The sequence below is a fragment of the Chroicocephalus ridibundus genome, chromosome 19 (genome assembly GCF_963924245.1).
Source record: "Chroicocephalus ridibundus chromosome 19, bChrRid1.1, whole genome shotgun sequence".
Classification (NCBI taxonomy): Eukaryota; Metazoa; Chordata; class Aves; order Charadriiformes; family Laridae; genus Chroicocephalus; species Chroicocephalus ridibundus.
The window spans coordinates 2,261,704-2,283,790 of NC_086302.1; the positions used below are offsets into that span (position 1 = coordinate 2,261,704).

A 22,087-nucleotide genomic window follows, 5' to 3' on the forward strand; every position below is an offset into this window, starting at 1 on the left:
GGGGTCCCCGGCGCGGCTCGGCCCGGGAGCCGGCGGGGGCGGCGGGGCCGGGGCAGCGCCGGGCTCCGGTGTGGCTCCAGCACCACCCAGCGCCCGTCGCGCCGCACGACCCGCGGGGGGACCCGCCGAGGGCCGCCGCACCGGCCCGGCCGGGGCGGGCAGCGGACGGAGCATCCCCGGGGACACCCCGCGGCGCGCCCGGGGCATCTGCCCTGCTGCCCCCCGCCCGCGATGCGCGCCCGCTTTGGGGTGACTTGCTCAGGGTCCCACACGCGGGCAGGGTCCCCCGGGTGGGTCCCTCCGCCGCCCGGCGGGTTTGTCCCGGTGGCGGAGCCGCAGCCACAGCGGGGCTGCCGGGCACGGAGGGTGCCGGCCACCGGGCTGTCCCCGCAGCCCGCCGGGGACCAGCCGGCAGGGACACCGCGGGCTTCCCACCGCCCCCGCACCTCCCGCCGGCTCCTCACCGGCTTCGGCCCCGGGGGTGCAGACTGAACCCGGGGGTCCCCGCCGGGCGGCGCTCCGCGGACCCACCGCCCCCACCCCGCCCCTCCCCGCCGGGGCCGCCCCCTCGGCCGGGGGGAGCGGGCCGGGCCGGGGCGGCCCCGCACACCTGCGGCACGGCGCTAAGCCCCGGCCCCCGGTTTCCTGCCCGCGCTCCTCCCCCGGCTCCCCCGGGCCCCGCACGGCCAGAGCCGCACGGCCCGGCCCGGCCACTCACACCCAGCGCGGCCCGAGCCAGGCGGGACGTGCCCGGGAGCGGCGGAGGTGAGTGAGGGACCCCCGGGACATCGGGCACCGCTCGGGGACACCGTGCTTGGGGACACCCCCACCGCTGGCACCCGCTGTCTGCTTCGGGACACCACCTCCACCCCGCCGCGGCTGGGTGTCCCTTTAACTGCCCAGCTGGCACCTCTGCCTGCTTAATTGGCAGAGGTTAATTAGGAGCCGGGGCTGTGGCCGCTTCCTATCTCCCAGCCGGGCTGCGGGGCTGAGTTCCCGCGGGGGGATGCGGGCTGGGCTCCCCCGCAGCCGGGGGTGAGGCTGAGACACCCCGGGGTCCCCGGAGCAGCATCGGGTCTGTGTGCGGTGAGTGGTGCGGGGGGTCCCCGGGCTGGCGAAAGCCCTGGGCAAGGGTGAGCATGCTGGGGCTGGGGTGCCATTGTCCCGTAGCAAGGCTGGGACCTGTCCCATCAGTGCGAGGTGAGCCCTGAATGGGTTTCAGGGTGGCTGCTGTACCCCGGGGGTCTGTACTCCCCTCCCACAACCCTGCTGCTCTCTGCCCTTCCGTAGAGCTGGAGCAGCGGGCTGTAGGAGAGGCAAATCTGGGCTGCTCCTGTGAGCCCCTGCTGTGGCCCTGACCTCCCAGGGCAGCCCCAAAGCAGCTGGCCAGCGAGCCCTTCCCTGTGGGCTGTGTCCTTGGAGGCCAGGAGAATCACAAGCCATGGGTGCTGCGGGCTGGGTGCTGCTGGGGGGAGGTGAATCCCTGTGTTGCCTCTGCTCCCCCAGCCCCATGTTTCCACACTGGGCAGTGGGGTGGAGGAGGAACACTCCTGGGTTCAGAAATGCTGCCTGGCTCCTTTGCCCAAGTGTGGGAATTTCCTCAGTGGGTTTGCTGGGACCCTCTGCAGAGCAGCCGTGTCCCAAGAAAGCTTGGGTTTAGGTAGCCCCATCTGCCCCAGCGTGGAAACAGCAAATTGACTTGGTTCCTCTCTCCTCCCCTCTCTGCTGCCAGAGACACAAGGTTCCCTAGAAGATGGGCGACTGGGGTTTCCTGGAGAAACTGCTGGACCAAGTTCAGGAGCACTCGACCGTGATCGGGAAGATCTGGCTCACCGTCCTCTTCATCTTCCGCATCCTCATCCTGGGCTTGGCCGGGGAGTCCGTCTGGGGGGACGAGCAGTCGGATTTTGTGTGCAACACCAAGCAGCCAGGCTGCACCAACGTTTGCTATGATAAAGCCTTCCCCATCTCCCACATCCGCTACTGGGTGCTCCAGTTCCTCTTTGTCAGCACCCCAACTCTGATTTACCTCGGCCACGTTGTCTATCTCTCCCGGAAGGAGGAGAAGCTGAAGCACCAGGAGAGCGAGCTTCGGGCTATCCACAGCAAGGATCCGAAGATTGAGCAGGCCCTGGCAGCTGTGGAGAAGAAGATGTCCAAGATCTACATGACAGAGGATGGGCGGCTCAAGATCCGCGGGGCGCTGATGTGGACATACATAATGAGTGTGATCTGCAAGAGCATCTTTGAGGCTGGCTTCCTCGTCGGGCAGTGGTACCTGTACGGCTTCTCCATGGTGCCCCGCTACGTGTGCAAGAGGGACCCCTGCCCCCATCAGGTGGACTGCTTCATCTCCCGCCCCACTGAGAAGAGCATCTTCATCATCTTCATGCTTGTGATGGGCCTGATCTCCTTAATCCTGAACCTCATGGAGCTCTTCCACCTCTGCTGCAAGAACCTGCTTAGCAACATCAAGAAGGTGTCGGTGCCGGCCGGCCCAAGCCGGGACACCTTTGCTGACGACATGGTCTCAGGTCCCTACCCGCCCAAGCACTACCCCTTCCTGCCCATGGCCGAGAGCCATGCACCATCCTACCAGGCCTACAACAAGCTCTCCAGTGAGCAGAACTGGGCCAACTTCCACAACGAGGAGAACCTGGCGCTGGGCAGTGGGAGCAGACCCCTCTCGGACCCCTACGCCCCCAGGGCTGCCGAAGCACCCGCCCTGGAGGAGAAGCTGTGCAGCCGGCCTGGGAGCTCAGCCTCCAAAAAGCAGTATGTCTAGTGCCGGGCTGGCCCCAGCCGGCTGAGGGGACCTTCCTTGGTCCCTTGTGCCTGCGAAGGTGCTGGCCGTGGGCAGGCAGCTGCCTCCTCCTGCCTGGTGCTGTGCCTCACGGAGGAGCCCCGGGGAGACCTGCCTGCCCCTGGGACACGATGCTCGGGAGCGGGGCTGAGCGGAGTCTCCGCTCTCTCCTATTTTCCCCACAGACCCTGCAAGGAAGGAAACTGCAGAAAGTTCCCCGGGACGGCGTGTCCCACATGCCTCGCCGTGGGAAAGGGAGAAATCCCTGGAGCCATGCGGCTGGGAACAGGCTGTCCCCGGGGCCGCAGGGGGAGGCTGCTGCCCCTCGGGAGCCGTAGCTTGGCCGGACCCTGGGGCTCGACCGAGCCCCCGCTGGCGTGAGAGCCGGGCATGCGGCCGTGGGAAGCCACTCGCCTCCGCATGAAACGGGCTGAGCCCGGGAGGGCTGGGGGGAGCTGGGCTGGGGCAGCGCTGCCGGACGGGTCCTGGACACCAGCCCCATCCTGTTCCTGTCACCCCGGCAGGGAGCCAGCGGTCCAGCGGCTCCTGCCCCGGGGTTTGTTGCAGGAGCTGCCCCTTCCCCACGGAGCACGGCGGGGTGAAGCTGCCGGCAGCTCTCAGCCGGGGCTCTGCGGTGACCGGCTGATCCCGATGGCTGCAGGGTCACCGCTCGGGTGCCCAGGGAGTGTGAGCTCCCCCCGCCTTCTGGCCCTGGACCCTTTCCCATGTGATGTGTGTCTCTAAGTTATTTTTAACCTGCTGGCCTTACCACAGAGCTTTCTGCCTTAAAGGTGCAGCTGTGCAGGGGATTTGGGGAGTCGAGTCCAGCCCGGCCACGCGCCCTTGAGCCCTGTGATTTTTTTGGGGAGGAATTAGCCTAGCAACTGCTGGTTTGGGGAGTTATTGGTTTTATTACTTTGCACTAGTCATCTCCTGCTGTGGGCTGAGGTGCTGGAGGGCACCGAAGAACCAACCGCTGCCCTGAGAGCGGTTGCCCCGACATCCCCAGCCCACCGATGCTGTGAAAGGGAAAGGTCTTGTGGTGACTGGGGGCTGTGGGTCCTGGGTGACCCAGACACGAGCGTGGGACACAGACTTTGCTCCTCAATGCTGTTTCCTTTCCCCCTGGCAGACTCAGTGTTGCATCTTGTTGAATAAAGTTGGATGAATGAAAAAAGTGAAGTGTGGTGTGAGACTGTGCTTCATGTAGCTGTCTCGGGGAGGGTGGGCGAGGGTTTGGGGTGGAGGGAGAGGGAAGCCCCTGTCCCGTGGGTGGTGGGATGAGCGTGGGCACCCTCCGAGCTCCAGTTGTGCTGCCGGTGCCACTCGCCCACTGAAAGCACAGCCCTCCCTGCTGTAGTGTCCTGTCCCCTTGAGCCCACCTTCAGCCCAGGGGCTGTCATGGGGCCGTTGTGGCTCAGGGTGGCCCAAAGCAGAGCTTATCCCTGTAGCCACCCTCTCTGCCCTAGCTCTGCTGCAGATAAACCCGGCAGAGGCCGTGGAGCTGCTCACGGCTGCATAATAGGTGGAAATGAGCGGCAGATAAAGGCACACAATGTGGCTGGGGCTGTTGTTTAGTTTCTCTGGCCAGGCCAGCCCAGGGCAGAGGCTGCTGGCTGCTGAGGGCCTCTTCACCGAGGGTGGGACGGACTAAAAATACCCTGGAGAAAATGAAATATGGGTGATACGGGGTGATATCGCTGCCATCGGCCACTGGAGGAAGCGGAGAGGGAGGCACCCGGCTGCGCTGCCCTTGGTGCAGAGCCTGGGCTGGGGGCCGAGCCCGCCCTTGGCCCCCCCACCCTGCTGGGTACAATCCCCTGGGGCGGGGGTCTGGGGTGCGTGCTGCTGGCTCTCAGCCCTCCCCAGCGCCCTCCATGAAGATGCTGGGGCAGATCTCCTCCAGAGGGACCCTGCCCTGCTTCCACCGTCTCCGGAGGGACATTGCCCTGCTCCCACTGTTGCCTGGGGGGGACCCCCGGGGCACCCCAGCACAATGGGTGGCAACAACCCCAGCCCTTGCCAGGCACCAGCAGAGCTGCAAAGCCCCGCAGTGCTGTGGCTTTCTGGGGAGAGCAGCCCGGCCAGGAGGAAATGCCCGTGTGAAAGGTAACGGTGCAGCCGCGGCGTGTGTTTACCCGCCGGCAGCGCTCCCCACTCGCCTCCCCTCTCTGGGGCTCATATTTTTGTTGGCACCGGGGGAGCGTCACGCTTTTCCGAACGGCCCTGCAAGGTGGAAAACAAGACGGCCGAGAGCCCCCTTGCCTGGACACGGTGCCCGGCCGCCGGCGCTGCGCAAACACAGCTCCGCGTCCCGCTATTGTTCCCGTGTTGTGACAAGGCGGCTCGGGGTGGCCGGTGTGACCCCACGCCGCCGGGACCTGCACGCCAACAACAACAGCGAGGGGCTCACCTGCACGGTGGGGGCAGCAGCGGGGGCTGGTGTTGGCAGCAGCCCCCCAGAAGGCGGGTGGGTGGCCTTTAGGCAAATAAAAGTTCACAGCTGATAAGGGCTTGGGCTGGCCCAGTGAAACCTTTGGCAGAGCCCGGGGACAGATAGCGTCCGGACAGACACGCACAGCCTTTCTCACACCTCCGCGTTCCCTCCTGAGTAAACAGGCCCCTCCGGTCCCTTTCTGGGAACGGCACTCGCTGCCCTGAAGCCTGGCCCCGTACCATGACGCTGAGCCCTGCAGTGGCACGGGCAGCCTGGAGGCTGCGGTGAGGGGCTCCCCATGGGCACCCCGAGACCCAGCTTTGGGTCTGGCTCTGGGATAATGGGCAGCGAGCACAGCCCCGGGTACATCCATGACGTGTGGGTACTCCCGGGGCCACTCACCGCTATGGCTGCCGTGCTGGCAGTGCCCTCAGCATGGTTTTTCAGGGAGAGCAGTTTTTGTACCCCCACCTAAGAGCCTTGTGGGGTTTATTCCAACCCATGGCTGGATGTACTTTCCAAGGCACAGCCGCAGCCTCCCAGAACCATCTCGCCTGCCTGCGCTGTGCCATGGGGCAGGAGCCAGGCTGCCATCCTCGGCAGGGTGCAGGCAGCACCGTGGGGCTGCTCCCGCATCCTCGGCCCCTGGAAGAAAGTGAGTGCCCAGAGAGGGAGGAGACATGGCCAGAGGAGTGAAAGGAAGAGCGACAGAGGTGGACAGAGAGACGGATGCCCATCTGACCTGACCACCAACAGCCTGAGGCTGGGGGGACGCAGGCGTGGGGTGTCCCTTGGGTGCCTAGCCAGCACCCTGTGCACCCCTCTGCTGCTTGCCAGTGGCTCGGGAGGATGCTGTGGGGGTGGCCACTTGGCACACTCCCCAGGAAAAGCTTTGGGCCAGCTCTGCCAGTCCTGGGCCCCCAGCTCCTGCTGGGGACATTGGGCTCACACCAGCCACAGCCCCCAGGAGCCTGCGCCAGGGACTCTGTCCTGCGGCCATGCATTTGCAGGGAGGTTCATCCCCTCCTCCCAGTTAGGACCAGACCGTGCTGGGCTCCCCCTGCACTATCTTGCCCCAGGCTGCAGGACAGGAGCTGTGAGGGCTGCAGCAGCGTGTCCCGCCTGCAAGACTCTGACCAAGGCGCTGGCTGAGCACCAAGGAGTTTATTTTTAAGCTTTCCCAGCGTACAGAAAATAGCAAGTGTCTAAATCTGACCTGCTCACAGGAAGAGCCGCAGCAGGAGCAAAATCGCAGCTGAGAGGGGAGGAAAGGCAGAGGGCTGGGCAGGGGGATGCCAGCCGGGGCCACACCATGGTCCCCCCGGCCCGCTGGAGCCCCATCCGTGCCCAGGGCTCTGCCTGCAGCCCCAGCACCCCATTTCCCACAGCCCCTCGGGGGACAGGGCGCAGGCAGAAGCATCCTCCTGGGACAGGCAGGGACCCCCCAAGCTCCAGCACCCACCATTGAGGCAACACCAAAGTAGGTACGATCCTGCCCTTAACAGCACCGCTGCCAACCGTGCACAACGAAGGAAAAGCAAACCCCAAACAGCTCCCTTCCTCCCGAGGGCCTGGCCCCAGTGCGGGGTTATATTTAGCCCTCCACGCGCGGGCATGGCAGACAATGCGGCCCCGTGTGAGAACCACGGGCGGGAGGAAACGCGCTCAATAGCCCCGACGACTTCCCGCATCCTGACATTGTCGCTCCCCTCTGGCCGCTTCCTTGCACCGAGGCAACGGGACCGCAGCGCCCGGCACCCCATGCCCAGCCCGGGATGGGTCCTGCTCCCGCCAGCAGCTCAGGGCTTCGTCCCAGTGCAGCTCCACAAGGGCAGAAGCTGCTGCCCACATGCTCAGGGGGCTTTTTCTGGTGCAGGGTAGTGGATCTGGCCTAAAAGCAAGGAGCCGTGGTGGCCCCAGGGTGCTGGGGATGGGGATTCAGCCCTGTGCTGAAGAAGAGGCGATGCTGAGCAGGAAGGGAACGTGTCCCACTGTGGCTGTCCCCGGCCAGGGCTCAGGGGCAGCATCTCCAGGGCTGCTCCTCTCTCACAGCACTTTAGGGCTTTTGCCAGCCATAGGAAGGAGCCGTTGGGCACGGCAGGGCAGACCTGCACCGTGGGGGCTGCGGCAGGAAGAGGCAAGATGGGGAGGCTGGGAAAGGACTCGGCCGCGCTCGGGCAAAGGGCAAAACTAGAGCCTGGGAAAAGAGTCTCGGCTGGCCGGGCAGGGAGCGGACGTCCCCAGGGGCTGCAGGGGACGCGCCGGGGGGAGGAAGCGCCATTTGCTCTCCAGTGCAGCTGGGGTGAGCACCCTCCGTGTCCCGGGGCTGCAGGCACACTGCAGGTCCTGGGGTGACTGCGCTGCTGCAGGATGGGACGCAGGAGCCCGAGTCCCTGCGGGCCCCAGCTCCCCACACTGCTCCTCTCCTCCTCAAAGCATCGTCACCTTGTGGGAAGGGGACTGATGGCTCTGAGCAGCTCTTGTGCCAGCGCAGGGTCACAGCGTCCCCAGCCCCGTGCAGCTGGTGCATCCCTGCTCTGATCTAACCGGACGTCCGCTGCGGCCGTCCAGGTGTGCCGAGCCGTGCCGAGCAGCCGGGGGGGCTCTCACTGCCCCTGCCTGCACAGCAGCTTTCCCAGCTCCCCCCTGCCCCGTCCCCATCCCCATGGCCCCAGCTCGCTCCCTGCATCCTGCCTCCGGAAACCTCCACCTGCTCCTCTCACAAGCTGGTCCCGATGGACCTCCGGGAGCAAACCTGGCTCCAGGCAGGGCAGAGGGTCAGCCCGGGAGCTGCAGCCACCCTCGGAGCTGGTGGGGAAGCAGGAATGCGGTAACAGGGCTGTGCCAAGAGCATGGCAGCCGGCTTGATCCCGCCAAGCCTGGGGCATGGCCACCGCGGGCTGGGCAGGGACAGGCAGCTGGATTCAATCCCTGCCCTGCGGCACAGGGCAGCCGGCCCTGGCTGCAGGGACTGCCCCAAAATCGGACAAGCCCTGGGAGGATGCTCTCCCGCAAAACGCCAGCCTCGGGGCCTGGTGTGGGTCTCCCTGCCTGAGGACAGGCTCCCCCCTCCCACAGCCCTGGCCATGCTGCTGGCACGGCTCCTCGCCACACTCCTGCTGCAGCGCCCAGCTGTGCCGTGCTGGCAACTGGATTACAAACGTGCTGGACCAGACCAAGGACTTGCACTTGAGCAGTGTTGTGCAGGCTCAGGAAGCCAGTTTTTTGCCATAATGGTTTATTCAAAAAAGCTTCCTCTCACTCTTCGTGAGCCACCGTGGCTGCTCGCCCCAGCCCTGAGTGCTTGCCGACTCCTATTCTTGTCCAGACAGTGCTTCCCAGGCAGCACATTGTTGGGATTCAATGGGAGGAAGGGTGGGTTTACGGCACCGAGGGTTTAGGAGAAAGGCAACCGGGCTCTGGGAAGCAGCTTCACCCCTGCCCCAGCGCCTGCCGGGAATCTGCAGCAATGGCAGCGTCTGCCGTGGGGACGGATGGGAGCCCCCAGACACACGGAAATGAGCTAAAAACCAGCAAGGCAGCTGGGGCACGAGCAGGGCAGCGACTGCCCGGCCAGGTGCCATCGGTGCCCATGTCACTGCTGTGGGGGCTCAGTCCTTCCCGAGGACATTGTTCCAGCGCTGGCCCAGAGCAGCCCCCCCGACCGACACCGCGTGGGCCCAGGGGAGGAAACGGGGCAGCGAGGCCCCGACAAAGCCCGATTGTGCCCGGCCGGTCCTGGGAACAGACAGATCAATGGGCTATAAACAGCCGAGGGAGCCGCTCCGTCGCAGGGTGAACAAAGGCATTTTGGAAGACGTTTCCGAGCTGGGTCCGGCTGGTCGTGGCTGGGGGAAGGGACAGGACCGTTCCCACCCCAGCACACAATAGGGAACAGCCTGTCGCCCAGCGTCACCCCACAGCCAGGCTGGGAAAGCAGGAGGCCACGGGAAAGGGTTAGCTCAGGGGACAGTGCCGGCCCGCCAGGGGGACTGGGGTGGTGGCACAAGAGGTGCCGTGAGCCCCCAGTGCAGGAGGCAGCTGTGGGGCACGGCTGGGAGAGCCTTTGCATCACCTGAGCCTCCTCCTGCACTCTCTAACCCAGCCTCAGCTGCTCTCGCACACCGCAACGGCAAAGGCCTGAGATTTCCCGGTGGTGCTGGGCCATGATCCGGCCCGAGGACAGAGGGTCGGACAGTAAACACAGCTGGGCAGCGCCGGCAGTAAAGCTGTCAGCGGGGCAGGAGCTGGCCCCGAGGAAGCGGGATGGAGCGAGGCGAAACGCTGAACTGGCTGCTGACCTCAGGGCTTTGCACCAGACACGACAGATTTATCGTCCCCGGGAGGGGAAGGCCGGGCCGGGCCAGCGGTGAGGCCTCGCTCAGGCACCAGGGGAAAAAACAAGTGCGGAGACAGTGATAACCCTGGCTATGGCCGCTCGGCCCCGGCACGCTGCCGGCAAACAGCAGCAGTTACCAGCTGGCCCTGCTGGGGCAGCTCTCGCCAGGGTTTGGTCTTGCCATGTTGGTGACACCCGAGGCTGGAGGGGACGCTGGCCACCAGTTCCCCCAGTGCTCGCTGCCAGCCTCTCACACCACGCACTGCCCTGCTCAGCAGCCCAGCGGGAACCCCCCCGTCCCCTGGGCCCCCACCCAGCGCTGCCACAGCCCTTCTTGTCTAGATAAGGAGGTCGAAGGGAAGAGATGACGCGGCTGGGGGAGCTGGGAGGGAGGCCCAACTGCAGCATGGGCTGGGATTTCAGTGCCGCCTCCTCCTTCCTGCCCACCACCCTCTTTGCCAGGCCCCGAGGTGAGTGCCTGGCAGGGGCGACGACGGCATTTCTCCCAAGGGGTTGCTTCTTGAAAACATGGCGAGCAGAAGCACACTCTGAGCCGGGGTTAGGGCCAGGTGCTGACGCAGAAGACACAGAGGCCCAAGGACTGACAGAAGTTTATTCTGGCTGTTCCTGTACAGGGCAGAGATCTCCCCATTCTCTACATGCCAGCCCAAAGCCACTGCCATGCTCAGAGCTCCACAATGGAAGCAGGGGCAGGACTTCCACTTCCCCCTGTCCCCCTTCCTCGCTGCGAAGCCTGGGGACGATGCAGAGAGGGGTTCCCCAGAGATCTCCACCGCTGCTCAGGCTCCCATGGGGGGTAACGTGGTACCGTGGTGCTGTGGTCGGGGTTCACGAGGAGCCACAGGAGAGCTGTAAGCAGGACAGCAGATCCTCCTGCCACACGCAGTTAGCCTGACCCCGACCCCATGTCACTCAGGTCCAAGTTTCTTCTATCTTCACACCAAACCTAAAGAGACACGGGTGGAACCAGGCCAAGAGGGTTTTGTGGATCAGGGACCAGGAAAGGCTGAGAGCTGCTGAGTTTCAGGCATGCTCCACCTCCAAAGCATGGGTCCCTCCCGCTCCGACACAAAGGAGGAGGTTTGGGCGCTGTGGCTCAAGCGAATCCGTGGGGTGGCCAAACTCTGACTCTCCGGAGGGCCCCGGCAGGGTGAAGAGCAGCAGTGGGCACAGCGTATTGCCCAGGTAGCGTATTCCACCAGCCTGGTGCCTGGGCTGGTGGAAGATGTGCAGGTGACAGGGGAATCCCCAGCATGGCGCTGTGGGACACAGCCCTCCAGCGGCCAGCCCCAGCCCCGAGGACAGTCGCTCCAGGGCACCGTATTTGCCCAAACAACTTAATTAACTCTTTTCCGGGCGGTTCCTGTTCAGCACGGCCCGAGGGGCGAACTCCAGCTTGTCCTTCAGGCTCACCACCTTGGTCAGGTCCTTGCCCGCGATCTCCTGCAGCTTGCGCTCCTCCCGCTGCTCCGAGATGCTCTTCTCCTCCTCGGCCGTGGGCGAGGGGTCGCCGCGGAGGAACCACTCCAGGTGGTAGCCCACTAGCCCCACCACGAAGGCCACCGGGAACGTGACGTACGGGGCCTTGGAGCGCACGGCCGCCCACAGCACGGGCCACATGGTGCCGGGGGCTGCGCCTGGCAGGGGGAGGACGAAACGCGGTGGTCACAAGCCGGGCCCGGCGCCCCGCGGCGCCCGAGGCCTGCGGGCCTGGCAGCGCGCGGGAGAGGCCGCAGCGGGCGGGCAGCACCGGGGCCTCGGCACTGACCCACACGGAATCGGGACCCGCCCGGGCCGCGCCGGGACCCCCGCCCGGCCCCCGCGGGGTTCCCCCGCAGCCGGAACCGGAGCCGGAGCGAGCCCCGGGTGGCACCGCTCACCTGGGCCCGGCCGCCGCCGCCGCCGCCGTGGCCCCGCCCCTTCCGGTCAGCGGCGGGCGCGCGGCCGAGAGCGGCGCCCCCGCGGGCCGGCGGAGCCGTGCTGCCCCCTGGCGGACGGCGCGGGAGACGCCGCGCGGGAGGAGCGGCTCGGGCTGGGGCCGCCCCGCGGCGGTACTCGGGGGAGACCCAGGGGGATCGCGGGGGGACGCCCATGGGGAGAGCCACGGGGACGTACCCGCGGAGAGACACCCATGGGGGGTGACTCGGGAGGAGACCTCCGGGGAGACCCTCGGGAAGATGCTCACGGGGGGACACCCCCACGGGGAGAGCCGGGGGAGACTCCCGGGGAGAGCCATGGAGAGGTACCCACAGGGGGACGCTCACGGGGAGACCCCCGGGGAGACCTAGGGGAGAGAGCCACAGGGAGACCCCCACGGGGAGAGCCACAGGGGGACTCTCACAGGGAGAGACCCCCGGGGTGACCCACCGGGAGAGACCCCCAGGGCCGCCCACGGGGAGACCCATGGGGAGATCCACAGGGAAAGCGCAACGGGGAGACCCACGGGAAGAGACTCACAGGGAGAGACCCATGGGAAGAGACCCCTGAGGACACCCCCAGGGAGACACCCACGTGGAGACCCATGGGGCGAGAGCCATGGGGAGATCCACGCAGGCGCCCGCAGGGAGACCCACGGGGAAATCCCCAGGGAAAGAGCCACGGGGAGATCCACTGGCAGAAACCCACAGGGTCCCGCAGACACCCCCCAGCTACCCCACAGGGAGATCTGCCCCCGCCCCCACAAGAGCCCCTCTCCCGCCCCACGGACCCCCCTCTCCCACCCCACGGACACGAAGGGGCAGCAGACGGGGGAAAGGCGAGCCCAGCGCCGGCCGCTGGCCCGGAGTAACCAAAGTCATCTTTATTAATTGCGGCGGTTCATTACAATAAAAAGGGAGCCACGTGTCACGGTCACTGCATGGCGCTGGCCGGGGCGGGGGCCGGGGGGGCCTTCCCAGGCACGTCCCTAAATCCGGGGTGCAGGGGGGGGGAGTGGGGTGGGAAAGGGCTTTGGGTGGCTGAGCGGGTGCTGCCATCCCAGAGGTGTTTAGCACCGACAGACCCCCTGGAGCGAGGGACTCCCGACAAGGCGTCCCCCTGCTCGGCCCCGGCCCCCCCCCTACATGGGGGGCATGACCTGGGCTCCCCCCCAGCTGCCTCCGATCCCGCCGTCCCGCCTGAGGGCCCTGGGTGAGGTTTGGCCCCACATTTCGGGAGCTACCCAGCACCCACTGGCCCTGCCTGGGCTGGTGATGCTGCGTGGAGTTGCTGGCATGGCGGGGTGGGGGACAGGGATGGGGGTCCTCCCCACTTCTGCCACCAACAGGGACGTTGGGGGGACAGGATGCTTGGAGAGGGGACCAGGGATGGGGACAGGGACAGGGATGGGGCAGATGCAGCCTCCTGTCCTGCCACACTGCTCTGCCCTGGAGGGGACCTTTGGGGCCCCCCCACCCTGCTCCTGTGTCTGTGTGCAGTGATGGGGGAGCTGGGAGCAGTAGCATCCCGGCGCGTCCCCTGTCCCCACAAGGAGTGTCCCCACAACAGCCCCGTCCTGGGGTCTCCCATCCCTGCGGGGCACTGGGAGCCCGGGGAGAAGGGGTGACCCCCTGGGGTGATCTCTGGCAGCCCCGCAATCAAGGGACAGATGCTGACCATGTCCATGCGCCTGTCCCACCTGCTGTCTCTGGGTGGAGCCACCATGGTCGCCAGCACTGCGGGTGCAAACGGGCTGCGGGCAGGTCTCCCCACCACTCCCACCTTGCTCGCACACCGGGGAAGCAGCTCCCACCGGTGGCAAGGCATTGGGGAACCGTATCCCCCCTCCCCAACCACGCTGCAGAGGTGCTCCCGGTCTCCCAGCTGGCAGGAGGGAAGGCCAGAGGGATGGAGGGACAGACGGATGGGGAAGGAGGGTTGAGCGGGAAAAGGAGAAGCGCGTCGCGATGCTCCGTGTGAGGGAAGCGGGGCAGCTCGCCGTGACCGGGGGGTTCTGCTGCTCTGGTCCGTCCCACCAGCCAGAACACAGCGCTGGTCACGTGTAGTTTCTGGTTTATTCCTCAGGTTATATTTATATATGTATATAGGGGAAGGAGCCCTGGGTCCCCCATGGCACCCAAGCCGGAGGCACGAGGGGGCATCGTGCGGGAGCCCCTTGTCCCCGAGCCTCGTGCCGGCAGGGCCGGGGAGGGGGGCTGGGGGGGCTCTGGCTGAGCAGGGGCTGGGGGGGGCCCGTCCCCGCTGCGCGCTGGGGGATTGCACTGAGTACAGAGAGGCGGGGGGGCCTGCCTGCAGCCCCCTCCCCTCCAGCCCGGCGGGGCCAGGGGCCAAGGGTCACCTCTCTTTCGGCTGGGATGCAGGCTAGTGGGGGGTGCAGAAGGGCTGCGGGGGGGGAAGGGGACAGAGAGCTGGGACACGGCCCCAGGGAGGGCAGAGGGAGGGAGAGCCCCAGACCCCGGGAGAGGCTGGCAGGGGCATGCGGGCGTGGGGCATGGGGATGGGGCAGAACCGGGCTTGTGTTCACCTGCCGTCGGATCCGAGAAAGGTCTAGGATAGAAAAGAGAGAAGCTGTGAGTGGGGCCAAGAGCTGCCCCAGGGTGTCCCCGCGGCCCCCCATCACAGTGAGCTATGGCCGCGCCATCCAGTCCGGGTAGAAAAGCGGAGGCTGCGGTCACAGCCGGGTCTGTGCCTCGGGGATGTAGATCTCGATGCTGTCCGCGCTCTCGGTGGCCGAGCTCTGGCGGAAGGAGGCAGCTCGCTTGGCTGCCAGGAGCCGCTTGCGGGCCTCCTGCCGCTGCCGGTCCACTGAGTCCAGGGAGCGCTCCTTCACCGGGTGCACCTTGGAGCGTGGCGGCTTCTTTGGTATCGGGGGAGGCACCTTCTTCTCCTCCTGCACAGACAATGGGGGCTTCAGGGCAGGACCTCTGGGGAACGTGTGTCCCGGTGGGCTTGGCATGGCCAGCGGGCATGTGGGATGTGCAAGCCCAAGCCAAAGCCCCAGCGAGACAGCGCTGTACCCCTCCTGCACTGTACCAAGTCACAAGGCAGGGCTGTGTGTCCCCTTGTCCATCTGCACGGACATGAAGATGCCTGTGGCATGCTGCCCCTGCCCCTGCCGAGACCCTGCCCGGCCTTTTGCAGGCAGCGCTGCCTGAAACGCCCAGCGAGCCGGCCACGAGACCGCAGCGCGGGAACAGCCCCTTCTTTAGCCTCATTTTTTTCCAGCTCTGTTTTTCAAGTGTTTGCTGAAAGCAGTCACTGGCAGAAGCAATTTGGGCACAGATGTGCTCGGGGAGGAGGAGAGAGGGAGAGGTGACAGGGGACAAGTGACAGCAGCAGAGCCCTGCCCTTACCTTGGGCTCCACGATCTTCCACCCATTGGCCTTGAGTTGCTGGAGCTCTGCGAACTTCATGCTGACGTCCTCGATGGAGAGCTGCAGGAGGTCCCAGAAACCGGCCAGGTCTTGGAAGGTGGGCACGGGGAACGCATTGGGATCCTGTGGGCACAGAGGGACAGCGTGTCATCCATGTCCATCTACGGGACATCGGCTCTGCTGGCCATGCAGCCGTCCCACCCGCACAGTGCTGGGGGGCTCTCTGTCCAGCTCTCCCCTGTGGCATTACAAAGTCCCTTTTCCATCACGTACGGGTATGACCCCCCCGCCCACTGTGGCCAACCCCGCAGCAGCGCTGCCCGGCACTCACCATGTTCTGCTGGCAGAGGCGGTAAAACTGCTGCACCTTCTGAGACATGAGGAGCTGGGCGCTGCCCACGGCGCTCCGGATCTTCTCCAGGACTGGCGGGGGGAGAGCAGACGGTCAGCGCTCCCGTGGGGCACAGAGCTCTCCCCGGCACGGCACGGCAGGGCCTGCACCCCCCTGGGGGCAGCGGGACAGCCCGTGCAGCTCAGATCCCCCCAGCCCGCATGGCATCTCCTCCCTCCTCCAGACCCCACTAGTCCCAGAAAGTGTCCCGGTGTTTCTTGTCCCCACCCAACCTCTTTAGCCTTGGCAGGGGAGATGCTCCAAGCTGGGAGCACTGCAAGACCATGGCTGTGCCCCCCCAGCTCTACAGGAGTCCCAGTCTCTCCCAACCCTGCAACCCCGCAACTCACTTTCCTCCGGCAGGTCGTAGTCCTCGGCCTCCCTCTCCATCTGCTGGCACCAGCCCTCCATCTTCTCCACCTCCGCCTGCAGCAGTTTGATGAACCATTCCCCGTCGCGGTGGCAGGGGGAGGCACGGCCGGAGTCGGGGAGGCTGCGGGAACCCCGCTCCATCCAGGCATCCCGCCGGGGCACCTCCACCGTGTCGTACTGCAGCTGGTAGTCCTCCCGGTACGCCCACTGCCCCTGCGTGTGCACCGTCTTGTACACGGCGTACTGCCGGCCGGACTCGGGCTCGGAGGAGTGCCGTTGGAAGGGGCGCCCGAACTGCAGGGCTTTGTCCTCAGTGGCCACGGCCAGGCCGGTGAAGCCCTCCAGCTCCAGGTCCGCCTGCACGCCTGCCGTCACGCTGTTGGAGCGCTTGAAGCGTGCTCGTCTGCGGAGAGCGAGAGCGTGTGGGGACCCTCGTGGCCAGTGAGGACAACCCTGCTGCCCCGTGTCCTCCCCGGGTACCATGGCGGTCAGAGGCAGGGTGAGGGATGCCCGCAGGCAGGATGGGGCTGGGGATGCCAGCCTGGATCTTGGAGCATTTGGGGACGCGGGTATAGCCCTGAGCAGCCGCAACCCGCCGGTCCCTCATTCCCTCTGCTCTTAGACCGTTTCCATGGCTACCGGCGCTGGACCGAGGATGGAGAGGAGCATGCACCGGGGCTGCGTGGGCACATTGCCGGAGCTCCTCTCCCGCAGGCCATGCAGGTCCCGGCACACGGCGCTCCCACCCAGCCAAAATGTCATGTTTAGCTGCAGAAAAGCTCAAAGGTTTCATCTGTGCCTGGGCTGGGCTTAAAGCCCAGGGCTGAGCCCCAGCGGGGGAGACCCAAGCACGGGTTAGGAGCAGGGAAATTCCTTCCCCGCGCAATCCGTTTGCAGCAGCAAGGTGCCAGGGCAAAGGGAAGGCCAGATCCTGCCCCAGGTGGGGGCATCCAGCCTGGGATGGGGACGGTGCTGAGCTCTGGGGGCCTCAGCCAGAGGAGAGAGGGAAAAGATGCTGCGGGGCAGTTCGGGGAGCCCCAGGGGGACCCAATCCCCCAGCGCAGCGAGCACGGCAGGTCTCAGCCCAGCCCGGCCGTGTGGTACCTTTTGTCCTCCTCCACCTGCACCCCGATGGAATGGAACTCCCTCTGGCTCCGGCTCTCCGTGTCCGAGTCAGAGACAGCTTCGACCTGCCGAGGGGCAGAGGGAGAGCGCTGGAGGGCAGCCCCGAGATGCAGCACAGAGGCTCAGCATCGCCCGCACCACTCGGGCAGGCTCGGAGCCGGCTCAGAGCCCGCAGGGAGGAGAGAAGCCCACCTGGACGCCAATGGATGGGCGCCACTTGCGCTGCCGAGCCAAGCTCCTCAGCTCCTCCCGGCCGGGGATGGCCTTGATGATGAGCGTGGAGGGCTTGGGAGCGGCGCGGGGCTGGACCGGAGGCAGGTCGAGGGCCACGGCCGTCACCTTGGAGCTCTCCAAGCTCTCGGCCGAGTTGCAACGGGCCGCAGTGTCTTTGGACCAGGCGGGGCTGCGGGCGACCTCGCCGGGCAGGTAGCTCTCATGGGCGGACTCGGTGCTGCTCTGCGCCGTGACGGAGATGAGGGGTTTGGCTTTGGTTCCTGGAGGGATGGGAGGTGGAGCTTTTCTGTAACTGAAGGCTGTTGTGGGAGAGGCGCAGGATGAAAAGGCGCGTGAAAACACAGACATTTGCTCATTTCCCGCCGCGAATGGGGGCCCCGGGGGAACAGGGGTTTGCTCTGAGATCCGGGCTGGAGCTCAGAGGGGCTCTTTGGCCAGTGCATCCCCAGAATGGGATTGAAAACCACCCCAGACCCATGCTGGCCACACTGATACAGCACCCGGCAAGGGGTGGAGATGGGGAAACAAAGTAGGGGGAAAGAAGCGGAGGGAAGGAGGGAATGGCAGATGGGTGCTGGGGACACAGAGCAGCCCTCTGATCAGGGCTGAGCCATGAGCAAGATGCTCATGTCCTGTGCCGGCGGCAGGAGCAGGGGCAGCAGCAGCCCTTGATGGGTGCCCGGGGAAAGCAGGCAGGGAGACACGGGGGTCCCTCACGCGGCAGAGCCCCCAGCACCCCCCGGGGACTCACAGGTGCTGGGCTTCAGGATGCTGCTGGTGATGGGCGGCCCGGCGGGGGCCGACATGGAGAAGAGCGAGAGGCAGTCGTCGTCCTGGGAGCAGCCCGCCTGGATGGCCCGCAGGTAGCTGTGGCTCCGCATGCGGAAGCAGCCGGGCAGGTCCAGCGCCTCCACAGCCTGCGACTCCACCTCGCCGAAAACCGACTCGCAGACGGCCTCAAACTGGTGGTTGAGCTCATCGTTGATCTGGGGAGAGCGGTGGGTGAGGCTGGGGGCAGCGAGACGGGGACAGGGCCGAGCGGGGCAGGAGATGCTCAGAGGAGCATCCGCCACCCCCCTGCCCCAACCTGCCCCACGGCGCCCATGGCATGGGACCCTACCTGGCCGGTGGTGAAGGAACGCCCGTAGCCCTGTCCCCGCGGGAGCATTCGCGGTGGCGTGCAGCAGCTGGGACAGTTACAGATATATGAATCAGAATAGTGCCTACTTGCAAACCTAATGAGAGACAGTGGGAATAGAAGGGATTGCACCAAAAGCAACACATTCAAGCAGAGCATTCGGAAACGCAGCGATACTCCCGCTGGCCACCACCACTGCCCACGCTCCTAACTGCCCCGAAATGCTGTCCTGACCTGTCCCCCAGCAATGCAGAGCCACCAGGGGGGTACACAGCAGGGCCATGGATGAGGAGCCAGCCTGTCACCCGCCAGGACTGGGTCACATCCCAGCCTTCTCATTTTGAACGTGCCTCTCCTCCCCAACCTTTGCTCACAGCTGCAGCAGCGGGTCCCATCCCAAAGCCCAGCGCAGCCGTGTCCCCCCCCGGCTGCTCCCGGGGACCCCCAGCCCATGGCCCCGCTGCCACCTGCGGTGCTGAGACAGGGCTGGGAGGTGACAGCCCTTACTTGGTCCTGGCCTGGTCAGCGCTGGAGGAGCGGCGGTAGCTGTCTCGCCGCGTGGCCGCCCTGGGCAACACTTTGGCGCTGGCGTCGGAGTCGGCGCTGTCCTCATCGCCCATGGCCTTGATGTAGCTGCCGCTGCGCATCCGCCGGCAGGGGATCTCCCCGTCCTTGCCCACCGCTGGGTACCCGCTCCACTCGTCCTGCGGCACCTGGGGCAGGAGGCAAGTGTGGGAGGACGCAGTGGTTGGGGTCCCATGGCCGGGACGCGGAGCCGAGCCCTGTACCTGCCATGTGGCACATGCCAGCCCGAGCCCAGCATGCATGCATGACCCGAATCCGGTGTGCACGCATGGCCCGAGCCTGGTGTGCACGTGCCAGCATGGCTCCCCTGCCCCAAAACACGGGCCAGCGCAGCTGCTCCCACCTGGCAGCCCCCCCAGCAGGCGCGGCCGGGCCAAATCCCACCCATGCCCGTGCAGCCGCCTGGCTGACGTGGCAGCTGCCAGTCCCACCACACGCCGCTGACGCCGGCACCACGGGGTCCTTACCGGGCTGTGGCGGTGGGACGGCGTCCCCTGCAACCCATGGGGAGAGTGGCGGGGCTGTCACCCTGCCCCAATGCCCCCACTGCTGGCAGAGCCCCGGCCAGCCCTCGCCCCCGGGTAGCACGGCATTGCCGCTCCCTGTCTCCTTCCCCCGGGAAAGGGAGAGAAGAGTTAATTAGTTTTTAATTGGAAGGGGGGGTGACCTAGAAGGGAGCCCAGTGACGAGGCAGACTGTGGCACCCAGCCAGGCACAAGCAGGATAAAAGCTGCGAGGAGGGAGTGGGCGCAGGGCCACCGTCCACCCTGAGCCAACAGAGCCGGTCTGACCCCAAATCCAGCGGGCACAGGGGCGGGAGGCAGCAGACGGGGCTTTGCACTGCCGGCGAGGGGACAGCGGGGACCAGCGTGGGACCCCAGGGGATGGGGCACAGGCGCTGGGGACATGGAGCGGAGCTGGAGCATCCCTGTGCCACCGCGGGCTGCCGGGATGGAGGGTCCCAGCCCTGGCTCGCCCCACGGCATCGCCAGCTGCAGTCCCCGAGGCGGCAGCCCCCCGCCCTGCCTGGCCCCTCACCTGCAGGTACTGGTACGCTCGGTCTTTGGCCTTTGCCTCCTGAAGCATCAAGGTCTTCTCAGTGCCGCCGGCGCTGGGGTAGGCTTCGCGGGCCTGGCTGACGGTCATGGTGTGCCAGGCGCTCCTCTTGAGCGTCTGGCCATCCAGAGACATGGACATGCCGGCACAGGCCAGGCATTTTCCTTCCCCGCCGCCCTTTAGACTCTTCAAGGTCAAGTCTCTGAAGGCACTTTCAGGAGCGTCCACGCAGTACTGGGTGCCCTGGTCGGCGGCGTGCCGGCCGGACACCATGTAGCTGCTGTCGCTGTCCAGGTTGTCGTCGGAGCTCCACCAGCCCATCATCTTGGACCGGTGCCGGGAGTCCACCTTGCGGTCCTTGCTCTTGCTGCGCTTGCCATGGCGGGACTGGTGATGGTGATGGTGGTGGTGGTGGTGGTGGTGGTGGTAGCCGTCCCCGCGGCCGTCCATCTTGGTGCCGTTATAGTCCCGCTTGGCCGGCGCCTCCAGGGAGTGGGACTTGGCGAAGAGCTTCTGGACGGAGTGGACGAGGTGACGGATGCGGCTGGGGCTCTCGCTGCGGGGCTCGGCGCCGCCGGCCCGGGGGTACTGCAGCGTGTGGAAGCCGTCGTGGTGCAGCGGCAGCTGCTTCTCGAACTGGTCCAGCAGCGTGGGGGGCAGGCGGTTGATCTTGCTGGCGGGGTGGGCGGTCGCCATGCATTCGTCGCAGGAGTCGTAGGGCTGCTGCGCGTGGTGCATCCTCGGGAAGGTGCTGCTGGCGCTGGTGGAGGGCGGCTCGCTCAGGGGCCCACCCGGGCACTCACTGGCCGCGCCGGGGCTCCGCGCTGGGCAGTAGGGATGCTCCAGGGAACACGGCTCACTGGGGCTGAGGAGGTACGGCGGCCGGCCCTCGGGGCCGTGTCGGATGTAGTCGGCAGGATGCTCGCAGTTCTCTGGGATGCAGCGGCAGCGGTGGCCGGAGGAGGGCTGTGCCTGGCTACGCTCCCCATGGTAGCCCTTCATGGTGTCAGCACCCGCCCCGTAGCCTCGGCATCCTGCAGGGTTATCCCTGCGGGCTCACCTGTGGGGACAGGGACAGGCATGGCATCACACTCCCCGCCATGTCCTCCACGCCAGCAAAATGTTGGGACCATCCCACAGGAACCAACTGAGGGTGCTGGGAAGCTCCCAGGGCAGGATTCGGCCCCACCTGAGCCCCTGTGAAGCCGGGCTGGGGTCCCAAAAACCTGGTTCCCCACGAGACGAGGCGGGCACGGCGCCAGGACCAGGCACCCAGGGTCACCCCCAGCTTGTCTGCTGGGAGAGGGCAGCGCAACGGTGGAATGGGAAGGAGAAGGCACTGCCGGCAGCGATGCAGGCAGCACAGGGCCTGCAGACGGCGAGGGAGGACACGCTGCCATCATCAGAAACTTGTTTTCTTCTCCGACACCAAATATTATGAAGTGTTTCTCCATTAGGAAAACGGTTCTGGCTGAGTTTTTCAACCGTTGCGATTCACAGAGCTGCTAATGAGCTGCCGCGGGGCGCGGGGGGGCCGCACTCTGATGTCTCCATCCAGCCCATCCTCCTCACGCAGCCCCGGCTGCTGCACCCGGCTGTGGATGGAGACCCACGACCGGCCATCCCGCCAGCCCCCGCTGCCTCGCTGACCCCCACGGATGGAGAGCCAGGAAGCGGAGGCGGCTGCGCTGCGTGCAGGGCATTCCCAGGTGGAAGTGGGAGGATGGACGGCATCGAGCCGGGCTGAGCCCCGCGCCGGCTGCCGGGACACCGGAGCAGTGGGGCTGCACACACCCACAGAGGTTTGTCTTCCTTGTGGTCCCTCAAAGGCTCAGCCTTTGGTATGTCTGTAAATGAGGAAATTACTTATTCCCCAGTGTAGCGTGGCTAATTAACAGGCATCGTTAATGCTCCTGTTATCATATTCGGGCAGAGTGCTGTGGGCAGCCTGTCTCCGAGTCTGGCTGCAGGGAAAGGTGACCGTGGGACGGTCCCCACAGTACACGGGATCCGTGGGAGACGCGGGGATTGGGAATGAGGGATGCCGAGAGGGGCTGCGTGCCCGAGGAGCGCCGGGAGTGGAGCAGGGCTGGGGGCCCCCAGGGGCGCGGGGGCAGGCGGTGAGGCGCGCGTTGGTGGCGAGCGGCAGACGGGGCCGCGGCAGCGCCCGGGGAACACGTCTGCCCTAATAAGCCTCCGCCGCCGCCTTCTTCCTTCCCGGCTTCAAGGCTGGATGGCTCGGTCCCGCGCCTCTCCCCCCGCCCTCACAATCGC

The 22,087-nt window shown here is 66.3% G+C and overlaps 3 protein-coding genes across 9 annotated transcripts in view; 1 reads left to right on the forward strand and 2 right to left on the reverse strand.

Moving 5' to 3' along the window:
- The first annotated feature begins 550 nt into the window (after positions 1-550).
- GJA4 (gap junction protein alpha 4) lies at positions 551-3,960 on the forward strand. Of its 2 annotated transcripts, none has more exons than XM_063356113.1 (2): positions 551-765; positions 1,733-3,960. In XM_063356113.1, the coding sequence occupies exon 2, from the start codon at positions 1,754-1,756 to the stop codon at positions 2,783-2,785; it is 1,032 nt and encodes a 343-aa protein (XP_063212183.1). In that variant the 5' UTR covers positions 551-765; positions 1,733-1,753; the 3' UTR covers positions 2,786-3,960. The 2 variants fall into 2 exon arrangements, with proteins under 2 accessions (XP_063212183.1, XP_063212184.1); XM_063356114.1 differs by lacking the exon at positions 551-765 and adding an exon at positions 942-1,086.
- A 6,218-nt stretch (positions 3,961-10,178) lies between these two features.
- Positions 10,179-11,520, reverse strand: SMIM12 (small integral membrane protein 12). The gene is made up of 2 exons (XM_063356164.1): positions 11,481-11,520; positions 10,179-11,237 (listed from the first exon to the last, which is right to left on the reverse strand). Exon 2 carries the CDS (start codon positions 11,218-11,220, stop codon positions 10,942-10,944), a length of 279 nt encoding a protein of 92 aa, XP_063212234.1. The 5' UTR covers positions 11,221-11,237; positions 11,481-11,520; the 3' UTR covers positions 10,179-10,941.
- Positions 11,521-12,368: 848 nt separating this feature from the next.
- Positions 12,369-22,087, reverse strand: part of DLGAP3 (DLG associated protein 3) — a 28,296-nt gene continuing 18,577 nt past the window's right edge. For 4 of the 6 annotated variants that reach the window (XM_063356024.1, XM_063356027.1, XM_063356025.1 and 1 more), the window contains 10 exons: positions 19,796-20,873; positions 18,680-18,885; positions 18,155-18,269; positions 17,786-18,020; positions 16,993-17,333; positions 16,780-16,865; positions 15,654-16,078; positions 15,244-15,335; positions 14,892-15,035; positions 12,370-14,428 (listed from right to left, as the gene is read on the reverse strand). In XM_063356024.1, the coding sequence (XP_063212094.1) occupies positions 14,210-14,428; positions 14,892-15,035; positions 15,244-15,335; positions 15,654-16,078; positions 16,780-16,865; positions 16,993-17,333; positions 17,786-18,020; positions 18,155-18,269; positions 18,680-18,885; positions 19,796-20,815 (2,883 nt within the window). In that variant the 5' untranslated portion in view covers positions 20,816-20,873 and the 3' untranslated portion in view covers positions 12,370-14,209. Of the gene's footprint in view, positions 14,429-14,891; positions 15,036-15,243; positions 15,336-15,653; positions 16,079-16,779; positions 16,866-16,992; positions 17,334-17,785; positions 18,021-18,154; positions 18,270-18,679; positions 18,886-19,795; positions 20,874-22,087 lie in introns of those variants that run through there. The other 2 variants (XM_063356028.1, XM_063356029.1) reach the window with 2 other exon arrangements.

Coding starts and splice junctions, on each gene's coding strand:
- SMIM12 (XM_063356164.1), bottom strand. CDS start 11,220: ATGTGGCCCGTGCTGTGGGCGGCCGTGCGCTCCAAGGCCCCGTACGTC.
- GJA4 (XM_063356113.1), top strand. CDS start 1,754: ATGGGCGACTGGGGTTTCCTGGAGAAACTGCTGGACCAAGTTCAGGAG.